This window comes from Chelonoidis abingdonii, chromosome 11, assembly GCF_003597395.2.
Source record: "Chelonoidis abingdonii isolate Lonesome George chromosome 11, CheloAbing_2.0, whole genome shotgun sequence".
Taxonomy (NCBI): domain Eukaryota; kingdom Metazoa; phylum Chordata; order Testudines; family Testudinidae; genus Chelonoidis; species Chelonoidis abingdonii.
In genome coordinates, this window is record NC_133779.1 from 39,643,144 (window position 1) to 39,658,073 (window position 14,930).

Here is a 14,930-nt window from a genome sequence, read left to right on the forward strand (position 1 = left end):
TCCTCCTGCCCCATGGTCGCTCCCCCCTCTCCTGAGCCTCTCCCCCTCGTCCTCCTGCCCCATGGCTGCTCCCCCCCTCCTGAGCCTCTCCCGCCTCCGTCCTCCTCACCCCACCCCACAGCAGCTCTCCCCAACCGCCATCCCCACTATCCCCAAGCCATTTCCCAGGCTCTGGCTCCTCCGCCTGACACAGGACCTCTGCAGACCTAGGTTGCACTGGTCTATCCAGTGTCACAAGTGAAATGAGTTTGACGGCCTCAGCCGTGTTCCACCCTCCCCATGGGCTGCAGCACAGCCTGGCTGGGGTGACAGGCCCGGGACTGGGATAGTGGGGAATGTGGGGCTCAGCAGGGCTGTGGTCTGTGACTGCCCCCCCCACACCCCCAAGGCCCTCTCCTGCCAGCAGGGCCGGACAGTGGCAGCAGAGGCTGGAAGACCCTTGTGAAAGGGGGGCGTATGTGCAAGGGCAGCTGGGGGCTGGCAGTCGGGGGGCAGAGGAGTCAGAACTAGAGGGCAAGGGGGAGGGGGTGGAGCAGGAGCCCCCACCCTGCAGCCAGAACCCCCTAAGCCCATGGGGGTTGGTCCCATTGTCTGATCCCAGCAGCGGGGGCCACCAGCTGAGCTCCCTGCCCCCTCCCAATGTGTGCATGGGGGGGTTATTAACCCTCTCCTGGCCCAGGTTCTGTGGGATGCTGTCACTCACCCTCCCGTCTCTGCCCCGCAGGTCAATTTCTATCACGACCACACCAAGCTGGTGCTGAGCTGCCCAGGCGATGAGCACCTCCTGACCTTCATCGACGAGCAGCATGTCAGTGCCACCTTCCCGCTGGGCGCCCTGGCTGCTGGGGGCTGTGCCCCGGCCCTGCGGGAGCGCCTACAGTACACCCTTGACATGGCCCACTGCCTGTAGCTGCCTCCGCTGCTCCCCACCCAGGACTCTGGCCTGGCATGGACACGGACACAGGGCGGCTGAGGTGATGTGATGGCCCGGGACAGGCCCATTAGGGGCTCTTATGGGACCCCATGTGATGATCAAACCCTGCTCCCCGGCTGGAGGGGTGCTGTGGAGACACAAGTCCTTTTCGCTCTTCCCCCTGGAACCAGCAGGGCCTGGAGGTGCCCATTTGCCTGGTGCCAACACTGGCCCAGGAGCTTCACCCACTGGGATTTGGGGCTCAGGGGTGGCTCCCAAAGGGGAGCTGGACCACCGGGCGCGGCGGGGGGGCACCAGGTTGCCCAGAATAGCTGGGGCCGGTGGCCAGGCAAACTGGGGAGTTGCTGCGGGGGCTGGGGCTGACCGCTCTGCGCTGGCGGAGGGTGGGGAAGGGGCCTGCTGGGCCAGGATCCCACCCAGACTGGGGCCAGGATGGGAAGGGGGCATGGAAAGCTCAGGTTATGTGATGGAGGGAGGTGCTCTGAGGAGCCAAGAGAACCCAGGAGTCCAAGTGTGGGAGGGTACAGAGGGGGAGGGAGCCAGCTGGAGGGGGAATGGAGGAAGGTGAAGGAGCTGGGGGGAGGTGACTGGGGTTCAAGGGTGTCTGGTTGGTTCTGGGCCCCGTTGAGTCTAAACTCCTCTCCCTGCCCAAGGAGGCCCGGCCCAGCCCAGTGGTTCCAGCCACACTCTGGCTTGGGAGTGAGGGTGTCGCAGGTGCCAGCTGGCGCTGAGGTTGGGGGGAGCAGGAGAAGAGCGGGGTTGGCCATGTGCACTGTCCCAGCGCTGAGGGGTGCACAAACTGCCACGGACAGCGTGGGGTGGGCAAAGCAGGATGTGAATGTGGGGGGCTGCAGAGAGGGAGTGAGGGGGATGGGCAGATCCGCGAGGCCCCGGAGAGCCCAGGGCTGGGGGAGCAGGACCAGGGGGTAGCTAGCTGCAGCGTGTCGGCAGCGCAGGGGCTGGGCTGGGGTAAGGCCTAGAAATACTGTTCCCAATTAAACTCCTGTGGCCGCGGTTCAGCAGCATCTGATTCTGAGGGCTCTGGGGCTATGACCAGGACTCTGACCCTTGCAAACCTGCCTTGGCTGGATCCGTCGCCTGGTGGATAGAACATGTGGCTGGGACGCTGGAGACCTGGGTGCTATTCCTGGTTCTGCCACCAGCCTTGGGCAAGTCACAGCCCCACTCCTTGCCTCAGTTTCCCTCTCTGTAAAATGGTATCATGCCGCTGCCCTCCGCTAAACAGCATTTTGACCTACCGAGGAAAAGTCCTAGGTCAGAGCCAGGGGTGATTATTAGTGACCCAGACACAGCCCACGGCTGGTGCACAGGACGTGGCTGGAGTTAGCAGGGCCTCTGCCTGGTTTTAAGCTGACCAGCTGCCCTGTTGCCCGGCCCACTAGCCAGGGGCAGTAAGCGGCTGCCTTTGCCAATAGCCTGGGCTGCACAGCAGCGCAAGTCTCCTCCAGCTGCTTCACTGTGGTCCTGCGTCAGCCGCCTGGTGGGACATGAACTGCAGGAGGCAGCACTGAGCAGAGCCCATGGGGGGGCCAGAAAGCCTGGGTCACAGAGGTGCCAGACACAGGGGTATGTGTGCGTGTGTTTGTACGTGTGTGCTCTTACACGTGTGGGTACATGCATGCGTCTGGGTGTGCACTTACCTGGGTGGCGCCATGTGGTTGTGTCTGCCTGGCCTCGCACACCCCTGGGTACACGCACACATCTGCTCTGTGCATCTGTGCACACACGAGGCCACGCCCATGTGCTCGCTCTGGCTAATGTGCTTAGCAGAGAAACAGGAGATTCCAGCTCTGGCGATAGGGGCGCAGGCTAAGCAGGGCAAAGGCCTCTCTCTCTTCCATAGCCAGCTGGGGTCAGAGGTGGTAACAACAGGCAGCTGCTGATCCCAAAAGATCCTGGCCTGGCAGAGCCGTGACTAACCAGCCCCAAGGCCCCATCCTCCCAGGCACTGGCTTTTGGCTGGGGAAGCAGCGGGAGGAAGAGGAGAGCACGTGTTGGGTGTGCAGGGGGCTGGCAGTGGTGGCCAGTGGTTATAGCCTAGGTGCTTGTCCCCTGCCTTCACAGAACTGAATGAGCTAATGCTGCTGGCGATGGCTGGGCAGGGTGGGGGCCCATAGCCCTGGCCCTATAGGGAGCTGTTCTGTGTCTGACCCCACAAGGCCGGCCCTTGCCAAGAATGCAGAGCCCGGCTCACATGCCCCATGTTTGGAGATTAGCCCCTTGAGTGCGACAAGGTCCTGGTGACGAGCCTATCGAACCCTTTCAGCCATACACGGTGGAGGAATGCGCCCTGTGCACCCCCCCCCCCGAGCCCCCACTTGTGAACAGGCCAAGGACCACGGGGCCAGCGCTGCAGCAAGTCCCATTTCATGGCTTTCCCGGCCTTGCCAAGCCCTTCCCCCTCCCACGGGTCCTAGCTGGGCGCTTCGTGCCCTGGGGCTGGCGCCTGCTGGGGCTGTCTCCACTGCAGCACTCCATGCCCCTGCGTGACAGCCCTGCCCAGGAAGGTGGGTGTTTCACATGCCAGGGCCCAGAGCCAGGGTCCTGCCCCCTCCCCCACTTGCTGCTTCTGGGAGTCTCTTCCCCTTGCTGTGCCTCCATTTCCCTACAGGACCCGGCCTGTCACATCCCTCCCTGGCAGGACCAGCTGGAGCAATGGAGGGGGAGCCTGGGTACTGGGAGAGAGGTAGCCTGCTCATACCCCCGCTGCACTGAAGCCTGGCCAAGCACCCTGGCTGCCTGGCAGGGCTAATTTGGGCTCTGCTATTTAAATTGCGGCCATGTATTAAAAGACCAGACAGGACAAATCAGGCTGGATCTGGCATTCCAACTCCCCCCCCAAGCACTAGGGAGCCCTTCTGCCACCCGAGAGTGGGTGGGCACATGAATTAGCAGTCACCCCCATGCCACAAACCCTGACACAGGGGCAAATACCCCAGGCTGCTACTGCTCACGGGGTAGTGCCCAACCTTCCCCATTACAATCAGACACCACCCAGAGGGCTCATGGGCCGGCAGGCTGCATGGTGCAGGGAGCGCGGCACCGCAGGGCTCATGTTCACGGCTGTGCCACCGGAGCGCTGCTGCAGGGCCAGGTTCTTTCACCACCAGGGCATGCAGGGGGCATGGCTTAGAGCAGCCAGACCCCAACACTCCCAGCAGACAAAGCTGCCCCCGGGGATGGCATAAAAGCTGCAGGCAGGTAGGAGGCTGGCAAACAGCAGGCCTGGCACAGGCCCTGGGGAGATGAAGGCCATATTGCGCTAGGGGCTTTACGAGGGCCAGATTCGCTGCAGGAGGGAGAGTATCCATTGAGCAGCTAGATCTGCCTTGGTTTCTGCTCCTCGGCTCTAGCACGTGCCAGAGGAACCGGCTGCAAGAGTGTCCCCGGCAATCCGAGCAGGCCTAAGAGTGCAGGCTGCCCCCACCTCTAGCCGATGCCCCTCCTCTGCTTGGCACAGCCTGCCTGACAGCCCCACCAGGGTTAGAACGAGACCCAGGCGTGCCAGCTAGGGTTGCAGGTAAGACCCAGATGGGGCCATCAGGAGGTACAAATAGCAGAGCCCGTCTCCAGCTCCTGGAGGATAGAAGGGGAGGTTCTTTGGCTGACTTCACCAGAACCTTGGCTGTCCCCGGCCTGAACACAATGCCCGGGCGCGTGCCAAGCACACAGAGCTGTTTGTAAAGCGATAAGCTGCACTGGGGGAGTTGGTTCGGGGGGAGGAACAGGAACAGAGGAATGCAAAGGTCAGTGATGGCCAAGGTGATCCTGCCCACGGCCCCAGCCCCACCCGCCTTATTTCAGGTGGGAGAAGCCTAGACGGCAGCGAGCTCTGGAATCCATCCCGTCTAGCCCTGGCTAGCCAGGGAAGGCGCATTCCCGCTAGAGCTGTGGCAGGCCTCGTCGCCTTGTGGTCTCGACTCCCAGCTGGGATGGGAAAACCTGATCCTCTCCCCCGCAGCAGCCACCCTCCTAAACTGCTCCAAAAATAGAAGCCAGGCCAGGCCCCAGGCTCTGAGTCCTGGAGACTAAAGGACATGCCCGAAGCCCAGACACATCTGCATGGGAAGTGCATGGGGCAGAAAGCAGCTGCACGCTGCCCCCTGCAGGGGAGAAGCGCTTTCTGCAGCCCCAGACATCCACGCTCAAAGCCCCTGTGATCCAGCACCGTGCAATGCGCTGCAGCGGGGAACAGCTGCGTGGGGAGAGGTGTAGCCATGAGACACATTTTAGACAAATCAGTGTCTGATTCTTTAGAGCTCTGCAGAGCAGGGCCGAGCTCTTTATTCTGGGTTTATACAGGGCCTAGCACAGTGGAGCCCTGGCACGTGACTAGAGCTGCTAGGAGCAACTGCAGCACACACGAGAATGATCAACCTTGTAACTTAAGGGTGGAAAGAGGGAGGAAGGCTGATGAGTGCTAACTTAGGACATGGAAGCCCCAGGTTCGATTCCTGGTCTGCCACAGTCTCCCTGTGACCTAGGGCAAGCCACTTAATCTCTCCCTGCCTCAATGCTCCTCTCTGCACAATGGGTAGAACAGCCCAGCCATGCTCTGATGAGGTTTGCTCTCACCAAAGCCAGGAGTCCTGCTGAAGCCCCCCAGAAGCCTTCCCCTTCTCCTTCCCCAACGTTCTTGAAAGGAGGTCTTGGCAGAGACCGAGTGACAGCAGCTCAGAAAACTCTTTATTAGTGCTAGGAACATGTAAAATCCAACCCTGGTAACAAGCAGGGCTGGACATGACTGTTACAAAACTCCACACGCACCACCCTGGCCTGGGAGGAGATTAATGGAAAACAACCTGACCTCTGCCCCGGCTGGATCGAGAGAGGCGAAACGGGGCCAAGGGGAAAGCGGCCACGCTCCAAGACCAAGGTGCCTGGAGCAGTATGGGTTGTTCCTTGTCACGGGGCATGTGAGTCAATTCCAGTGCTAGTGAAAGTGAGGGGACAAGGACTCCCTGCTTCGAGAGGGCACCACACAGGCTATCAACAGTTTAGAGCCACACTGTTATTCCAGTCCTGAGCCCGCCTTGAACGCAGATTGCCACAGCGTTCACTGGGTTGTGTGGGACGATAGGGAGGGTCCGGACACGAATTCGAGCCCCTGCATGCAAACTGCCAAGGCAAGCTCTGAGAGGAGCAGCACAGAGACCTGGTTAGAAGAGAGGAAGGCGCAGAGTTTATCCCATGCCAGCCTAGTCAGTAAAAAGACTAAGTGAGTTTAAGGGGGCAGGGGAAGGAAGTCAAAAGAAGATCCCTTAATCCCAGAAACTTGACACTTAAAGAAACCCACTCCACACTACTGATACATAACAGCCACGAGCCATGTGTGCACAGACGCCCAGAGACAGAGCTTATGTCTAGAATGGAGGAGAGAGAAAATGCATGTAAAGTGCACAATGGCACCAAGGGGCCACACCCCTTCTTACACACCCAGCCCCACGATGGAAGACCGGGAGGCTGAGCCAAAAAACGGGCTGGCAAGAAAGGATCCCACATCCGCTCGCCTTCCCCGGTCACCAGAAGAGGCAAGGAGATAGGACTGCACAGGTGGTTTCACCTGCATGGCTTGTGAAGCAATTTTTGCAGATCCTTTTCTGTGTCTGGATTTTTCTTGGTGAACTCTGAGCCAGGCGGGGAGGGGAAAAGCCACGATTCCTTTATACAAATAAATACAGAAGGGGGCGGGGGGAGCAGAATTTAAAACAATCTGAATGGGGGGGAGGGATGCTTTGTTTCAAAGATCTAACAAAGAGATCCAGCAGAACCTATCCAACAGCGCTGCCCAGATTTCTACAGCAGATAACATTCCAATCCTGTGTCCAGGGCGCTCAGCATCTCGACACATTTGGCTGTACATGGTGACAGGTCTCTGGGTAACAGCAGAGATGTAACCACTGCGCAACAGCCACTGAGCCCTTCTGATGTTCAGGGCAGGAGAAGGGAATGAGAATCAAAGGAAGCTGAAGGTGGAACTTAAGAGGAGGGGTTGATTTGCAATTCAAAGAGGGGGGGGCTGGACAGACTGCGGCCAGGGGTCCTGTCCTGATCATGTTTGCAGCAGCTGCCATGCCAACAGAAGCACCAGAAAACAAGTCTCACCTTCACCCATTAGAGAATGAGCCGCGCACAGGGAGATCAGGAAGAACGGAAAATCAGAAAGTCAGAAGGTGGCAGGGACGGCCTGCACGTGACAGATCCTGCCATCTCCCACACGCAGCTAAACTCCCAGAGTTTGGTTTCTATCCTTCCCCACTGCCCAAAACCCTTCCCCGTAAATCTGCTCAGCCAGGATTTGCAGACAGAGCTGCACCCAGCTGCCTAACAGCAGCACAGGGGTGGACGCTGTTTCCGGGGCACGGGTTGGGGGCGAGTTCCTGATCTGGGCACGGTAAATGTGAAGGTTGTTAAAGGGGCAAAGACATCCTGAAATCGAGTCTGGTAAAAGAGAAGAATCACAAGCGGTTGCAGTTTCTACCCCAGTCCCTGGGGCCTTCTCCAATTAGGGTGAATGTTTACACCCTCGTTATCTTTTGTGGAGAAACAAAATGTTTCTCTTTCCTGTTACTGAGAAACCCCCAACAAGGCAAACTGACCAGAGAGGATGAGAACGGTGGGTGACATCCTGGCTCCACTGAAATCAGTTGCATGACCTGCTGTCAGATGCACAGGGTGGGGGTGAAACCAAGGGATGTAAAAGGTTAACCAGTAAGCATTAGGCTTACTGTTAACCAGACCTTAACCGTTAAGCCCCACAGCTGGCCACACCAGCCAGCAGGACTCCAGCCCCGGCTGCGCCTGGCCGGGTGGGACACCTGGAGCAGGTCCAGCTGCGTCGGGCAGGACACAGCACCGCATCAGGTGGGCTGGAGTGGTCCCGGCAGCACCCAAGACCCTGCCAGAGCAACATCAGTTAATGGTTAACCAGTTAACCGATAGAATTTTAATCATTTAATCGGTTAACTTTTTAAACCAATATTTACATCCCTAGTGAAAACATACGGAAAATATCCACCAACCCCCAGATTTTTTAATCCAGGCGGAAGTGTGAGTTTTACATGAATGGGGACCCTTTAAGCCGAAGCAAGAAACACAGCTACGGGTGTTCTTTTGACAAGAGTGGCACATATTGGCAGAAAGGTCCAACAGCAGCACTGGGCACCCACAGTTCCAGCTGAAATCAATACCCTCAGGAAAAAAAAAAAAAGAAAAGTCAAGCCCTGAGGGGCTCAAGTTAGATCCCCCAACAACTGAGCAGCTCAAATTTTCAGTGACTACTTTTAAAAACTTTGCACCTCTCTCTGTCTGCGCTCGCCTTTCCCTGCCCGGGGTGAGGGGGGGGGGGGAGTTTCGGGGGAAATTTCAGATAGAAAATAAAATGGTTGGTTATTTGGGATTTTGGTTTTTAACCTCATTTACCAGAGGCAGTTAGAACAGAGATGGACCAACAGAGGTTTGGGGCATAAGCACAGAGAAAAAGGCGTGTGGATAAGAATCATTTATCCCTCAAATCTTACCCCAGTGGGAAGCTTGTACCATTTAAAAGAATTCACGCTTTGCTACAGTCCTTAAAAGCAATGCTTAAAAGTGCATCCACTAAAGAAGTAGGTGAGATTCCTGCCCAGCAGTTCACAGGGCTTTTCTGTAGCACTCGGTCCGGCAGCAGCAGTAATTGACATTAAGCAGCTAATAAATATTTCCAATGACTCTCCCCCCCATCTTACATCTACTGTTAGACTATACAAGCGTAGAACTCAAGTGCTATAGAATAGGCCTGGCGTGAAATTTCAGATATGGAGGGAGAACAGTTTTAGCCCGAATCTGCTGTGGTTTTCTACCATCCCTGAGGAGAAGCAGTGGGGAGAGTAGATGATGCAACTCAGCTGGATCACTGTACAAGGAGCTGAATCGTCTCCCTGCTTGGTTTTACGCAGTACAGCAAAACACTAGACCAAAAAGGGACCTTGCTGAAAGGAGCGAAGACAGCGGTTAGCCATCTCGGGGCAGGGGCGGAGGGACTGCTTCCAACACAATGGAGTGTTTCATAACAGATGCGTCAGTCAGTCAGTGGAGGGTCTGAATGCCCCACCACCAGACACCTGGATTGCAGGGGGACACCACCGCCTCTGACGCCAGCCTGCGAGCAGGGTTAGAGGCGGCCAGACAGCAAGGGAGGCAGATGGTGCCAGCACTGGCCTCTCTGCACTAGGTTGTACCCGGGGGCAGATGCAGTCGCTACTCACACAGGTTCCATTGCAGCGCAAACAGGGCCCTGAGCTGGGTGACTTTCACCAGCCCCCCAGGCTGACATCAAAGGATCCCCAGCCAGGTCACTAGCCCCTAGGTCTTCGTATCCCTGTGGGCCACGTTGCTGTTGTGTGTCTGTGCCCCCTGCTTCCTGCGCCAACCTCTGCTTACGGAGCTGCAGCGGCCCAGTAATATAACAATATTGACACCCCCTCTCAGCATTGTTAGCATCTGAGCTTGCGAAGTATTGACTGCCCAGAGGAGGGCGCTTGGTACCTTTGCAGGGTGGGGTCCCTTCCAGCTCTGAATACACTCACCCACCAGGGGAGGAAGAGGAGGAGAGGGGACAGTGCCTCCTTCTGACATGGGCTGGAATTTCATTTGCTTTGATCAAAACAAAACGGGGGAAGGCCTGAGCCTAGTCTCCTCCACCCAGGTGGTGATGCTGGGGCGGGAGGGGACTAATACCCACTCGCCCGGCAGGCTTGTAAGGTGGAGGGGAATATTCCTTTTGGGGTGAGCAAGACTAGTAAGTTAGCGCAGGTGCACTTCGTGGCTTTTTACACCTTGGCCTCGCAGCCAGGTTTATTCGGAGGTTTCTAATCTGCCCACTGCAGAGACCGAGCCCAAATCCTCCCTGCCTTTTAGTTCTCTCTCTATTCGTTTGTTTTACGGGCAGAGCCGCGATTCTACCTTCGGGCACAAAACAAGTGGAGGGCTGAGGAAGTCTCAGCTCTTAAACAACAGTGCCACTTCTAAAATGGTGAATTCAATTTCTAACACCACCCCACCCCTCTTCCTGAGCTGCACCCTGGTGCAGACACTCTGGGTGCAAAGTTTCAGCTTCAAGCCAATTTGTATGGGCTACTTATAACACACAAACACACATACCGCGCCAAAGGGTGACAGATTGCACCGCCCTCCCTGTGGCACGGCTGTCATTCCAGAGAGGGGAAATGGCAGCACCACAGCTAAACCCCTCTGCCGGAGGCCCTACGTTCGCTCTGGGGAGGAAGAGCAGCCGCGGTGTCAGCCCACCCGGTGGGTGTTTGGATGACAGAGGAGTCTGGTGCTGATTGGTTCTCTGGCTCAGGCGGACGGGTTCTCAGACACAGGAGCTGGCTCTACTCACAGGGCAGCGGGCGGGTTTTCAGCAGGCAGAAGGCAGTGAGCTGGACTCAACCTTCAGTCCTTTACTGGCCAGGAAGGCATCCTGCTTGGGGTCTCGACCCAGGAACTTCCTCAACATGTCACACGCATCCACGGACCCTCCAGGACGCAGGATGTAGTTCCTGTAATCCATGCCTACCTGCAGGGGGAGACAGACCGGGAGGGGGAAGAGGAGACAGAGGGGGAGGAAGGATCAGGGCATGAGAGACCAGCGAGGGAGAGAGCTCTCATCCCGCAATACTGCTGCCTGTGCTAAGCCCCTCTGCATGCTCTGGGCTGATTACAGCCAGGGAGGGTCTCCCCACGGACCACCTCACCCCTCCTGCAGGGCTGATATTCCCACAGCAGGCAGCACACTACAGACAGACAGGAGCATCCATTACCTTACAGTTCATGATCCCCTCCTGCTTGAAGCGCGTGTGGAACATGTCCATGGAATACACTTCACTCCAGAGGTAGCCATAGTACTGGGCATCGTAGCCTCCAGCCAGGTGGCCAAACGTGGCCAGCATGTTTGTACCTTGGGAATTAAGACAGACGTGTGGCCTGCTGATAGACGTGCTGCAGGAGTCGGGCACTGAGACAATTGCCTGAGGAGTGGGCGGGCGCAGGGGAAGGGGAGAGACACCGGACGATGACATCATTGATTCAAGCTGCAAAAACCCGATGTGGAAATTTACCAGCCCAGGCACCAGATCAACTTCCTTGTAATCTCAGGGGGGAAAAACATAGGGGGGGGGGGGATTTTCTACCATGCTCAGCACTGGCTTAATGCTGCTCCCAATGGAGAGAATGGCTTGTTCCCCGAATCCAGCGCTCCTGGACATGCCGACCTAACTGTGGCTGACGTGCCCAAGGCAAGTGGGGAAGCAAAGTGAAGCAAAACTGCCTTTATAGGCTGGGGCTAGGAATAGGCAGTGGCTCTAGCCCCCGGTGGTGGGGTACAGGGGAGCCATTTCTGCTGGTCTTTTGCCTAGCTGGCACCAGGTGTTTTGAGAGTCCCCCCTGGACCATGCGGAGGCAGGAGGCCAGGAAGAGAGGAAAAGTTCCTGCCCTTTGACATGATCTTCAGAGAGAAGATTTTACCATGGACTGGGCGGGAGCAGCCACAGCCCCTCTCCCCAGAGTCTGTAGAACCAGCATGCCCATCAGTGCCAGGTGGCTACCTGGGGTGGCAGGGATGCCCAGCACCTCCTCGCACAGCCGGGTGTACTCCTCCACGGGGTCTGCCTTCGTCTGGGTGTGAAGGGCCTGGTCCACCTTTGCCAGGACGATCTGACGCAAGTTGAACAGCCCTGTCACAGGAGTGGAGAGGGAGGCAAAGGGTGAGCCAGACAGCGCCTCCGCGGGGAGGCCACAGTGGGTGGGTAACAGCCGGCAGAGACTGCTGCGAGTGCCTGCTCCCCACCCCCTAAGCTCTGCCAAGAGCCCCCCGCCAAGCCTGTCCTGCAACCTCCCATTATTCCAGTGCTGAGCCCCCCACTCATGCCCCTCAATCCGGACCTGCAGCCCCTCCTGCCCCTTGACTGCTAATGATCACAAGTGGGTGCCTTCCCTGCCAACCCCACCCGGCACAGCAGAGGGGCGAGACAAGGCTGACCCCAATTCGGGGGGGAGGGGGGGGGGTGGAGCACCATGGCTCCTACCTGTGTTCGCCTGCCTGGATTGGATGAGCTTCTCCAGCAGTTCGTCAGGCATGGGGCTGCCAGTTTTGTAGTGTTTGGACATACGCACCAGGGGCTCCTTCTCCCACACCCAGTTCTCCAGCATCTGAGACGGGGCTTCAACAAAGTCCCGCTCCACGTGGGTCCCGCTGAACATGGCAAACTCTGCCTACAAGACACACATGCTGTTACAACGCAACCCAGTCAGAGCGGGGACAGAGTAGTGACCAAGATCCCCCCTGCCCCGGTCAGTGCCCACCTGGGGGTGAGGAATAACCCAACCCAGCAGAATGGCCCCAGCTGGCCACTGGAAGCCCCCAATTAAATGATCGGGCTTGGCAAGCATGGAGATTGGAATGCAGAGCCTCCATCATACGTGAGATGAGTTTGCTGCTCTCAGGCTTGTCCCAAGTTGCTGCACTGTGTGACAACAGTCAGCTACCACGTGAGTGTGGCAATGGATTGGCAAAGTGGGAGCTGCGGCTCATGGGCAGAGTTGGGTGGAATAGCAGCATGTTGGAGGAGCTGCAGGTCGGGATCAAGGGGCACCAGCAGAGCAGTGATGGTGGGGGGCCCATGGTTGGGTTAGCACGAGGAGCTGCGGGTCGAGATCAAGGGCCACGGGCAAAGCTGTGCAGGAGGATGTCTGCACCCCTTGCTCTCTGCCTGACTGTGGCCAGTGCTCCAGTCATCTCCCTTGCAGCGTTCTGTGGCACTAGGAGGAGCCAGCGTCCCACTTCCCCCCATGTGGCCCTGCCCTTACCTGAGAGCAGAGCTGGTGCATGACATGGCCGAACTCATGGAAGTAGGTCTCCACCTCATCGTGCTGCAGCAGGGACGGTGCGTCCAGCGTGGGCTTGGTGAAGTTGGCTACCATGGCAGCGACGGAGATCTGCCAGCTGGAGTCCGGCAGCAGGCAGCCTGGCTGCAGGCCGAAGCAGGCCGCGTGGCCGTACTTCCCCTCCCTGGAGTGGGTGGAGGAGACTGTCAGACAGAATCCAGCCCAGCCTCGTCACCCAGAGAGCCTATAAGGCACTGACGGATTCGTGCAGGCCAAGTGCTCGCTGGGATCAGCCGGACCAACCGCACCCCTGTTCCTTCTCCATCGGTGTCAAGGTACAGATCCAATCCTACAGCAGAACTCAAGCTGACCCTAGCAAGTGGTTTGGGATGGCAAAGCCCCCCAGCTGCCATCTCCCCAGGGTGAGTTATATAGGGTAACTGGATGTTCAGCGCTTGTTGTGCTGCTTTGGTGGGAGAGGAGGTCAGGCACCCACCAGAGAGAAGAGAGAGGCTGCAGGGATACAGGGCTTCTCTGGCAGCTATGGGGGTGGCTGTCACCGCAGCTCAGAAGGGATGGGGAAAACACCCCAGGGCTGGGCCCGACGGACGTGTCACACAAGGAACACACCCCAGAGCCAGGTGCAATGGAAAGCTTCTATGTGACGGTCGGAAACCCCACTCAGCACCATACGCCCTCACCTTGTGGTCAGGCCCTGCTGATTGCAGGGATAAAGCTAACTCCGCTCTGAGGGGCAGGCGGGCAGTGCTGATGTACTGCCAGGGACACGGGGCACAAGGAGAGAGCCACAAACACAACTCCTGCCCTCAGGTGGCAGCACCACACACCCTGCCCGACTAGCCATAGGCAACCGGCTCCACAATCACACTGGGAAGGAGTCCAGAGCCCAGAACCCTCCCGCAGATAGACTCCCCAGTCACTCCAAAGGGGGCACAGGAGTTTCCCCCGTGTGCCTGGGTTGCAAGATTCACCGTCCACAAGGGGCCTGCAGGATCCGGCCCCTAAGCCCATCTCCCTCGCCCTGGTGTGACGCTGGGCTCACCGGGGGTACAAATCCAGGTAGAACTGCCCAATGGTCTTGCCCGAGGCGATGTCCTTCACCGAGTAGAGCTGGACGTCCTCATGCCAGACCTGGGCGTGCTCCTCCAGGTGGAAGTTGAGGCCCAGCAGCTCCTGGTAGATCTCCAGCAGGCCAGCGGTGACCACCTGCATGGGGAAATACTCCTTCAGCAGGTTCTGGTCCACGCTGTACCTGGTCTCCTCCACCTGGTTCATGTAGTAGCGCATGTCCCAGGCGTTGATGCAGGCGTCAAACTCCAAGTCCCGCTTCTTGCACTCTTTCTTCTTCAGGTCCAGGATCACGGCCCGTTCCTTCTCCCCCAGGGGCTTCAGCTTCTGGGCCAGCTCATCTGGACAGACCAAGAGGGAGAAGAAGCATGAGAGCAGGGTGTGCCGGAAAACCCAGCCCCTCCCCTTCCAAAGCCAGGTGCGGTACCTAAGAAGGAAGCCACGGTCTTGCTGGTTTTCGCCATGTTCATTTCCAGCACGAAATCAGCGTGAGTGTCGAAGCCCAGGAGGTTGGACTTCTGAGCCCGCAGGTCCACCAGCTCCTTGAGGATCAAGTAGTTCTCCTGCAAAAGAGGAGAAAGCTCAGCTTGTGGAGCTGGAAGTGCCGGGCACGGAGGAGGCATGAAGGCTGAGGTGGAACAGAGCAGCCACCCCAGGAAAGCAGCAGCAGGTTAGTCCCCTCATACCCAAAGGCTAAGGTAGGACCCCACCAAAACCACACAGCCCAGCCAGAGCCTCCATCGCTCATTTGAACCCTTGGCTTCTCCACTGAGAATGCTCATTGGGATGGTGGGTTGGGTGGCGCAGGCCCCTGAACTGTCCTCAGATGATGGTGCCCTGCAGACACCCCTGATCTTGGCCAGTGTGACACCAAGGGGCTCCGGGCCACAACTGGCACTGGTGATCTACATTATGGAAACACTCTCTGGTGCTTGGTCCCCACGTCAATGGCTGGGATGGGAGGCTGTGGCTTAGGGCGAAAGCCAGTGCTGTGCTCTAAGCTAGCAGGTTTGCATGCTCA

The 14,930-nt window shown here is 58.0% G+C and overlaps 2 protein-coding genes across 4 annotated transcripts in view; one reads left to right on the plus strand and one right to left on the minus strand.

Annotated features, from left to right (window-relative positions):
* Nucleotides 1-910, plus strand: part of PLK5 (polo like kinase 5 (inactive)) — a 13,543-nt gene extending 12,633 nt beyond the window's left edge. Inside the window, exon 15 of the mRNA XM_032763772.1 lies at nt 725-910. Within this exon, the coding sequence (XP_032619663.1) occupies nt 725-910 (186 nt within the window). The remainder of the gene's footprint in view (nt 1-724) is intronic.
* Nucleotides 911-5,625: 4,715 nt separating this feature from the next.
* The window catches only part of THOP1 (thimet oligopeptidase 1), a 66,122-nt gene continuing 56,817 nt past the window's right edge, over nt 5,626-14,930 (minus strand). The window contains exons 8-15 of one of the 3 annotated variants that reach the window (XM_032792004.2): nt 14,337-14,472; nt 13,884-14,250; nt 12,803-13,004; nt 12,022-12,208; nt 11,542-11,670; nt 10,759-10,895; nt 10,338-10,514; nt 5,626-8,146 (exon numbers count right to left, since the gene is read on the minus strand). In XM_032792004.2, the coding sequence (XP_032647895.1) occupies nt 10,356-10,514; nt 10,759-10,895; nt 11,542-11,670; nt 12,022-12,208; nt 12,803-13,004; nt 13,884-14,250; nt 14,337-14,472 (1,317 nt within the window). In that variant the 3' untranslated portion in view covers nt 5,626-8,146; nt 10,338-10,355. The remainder of the gene's footprint in view (nt 8,147-10,337; nt 10,515-10,758; nt 10,896-11,541; nt 11,671-12,021; nt 12,209-12,802; nt 13,005-13,883; nt 14,251-14,336; nt 14,473-14,930) is intronic. The other 2 variants (XM_032791914.2, XM_032791837.2) reach the window with 2 other exon arrangements.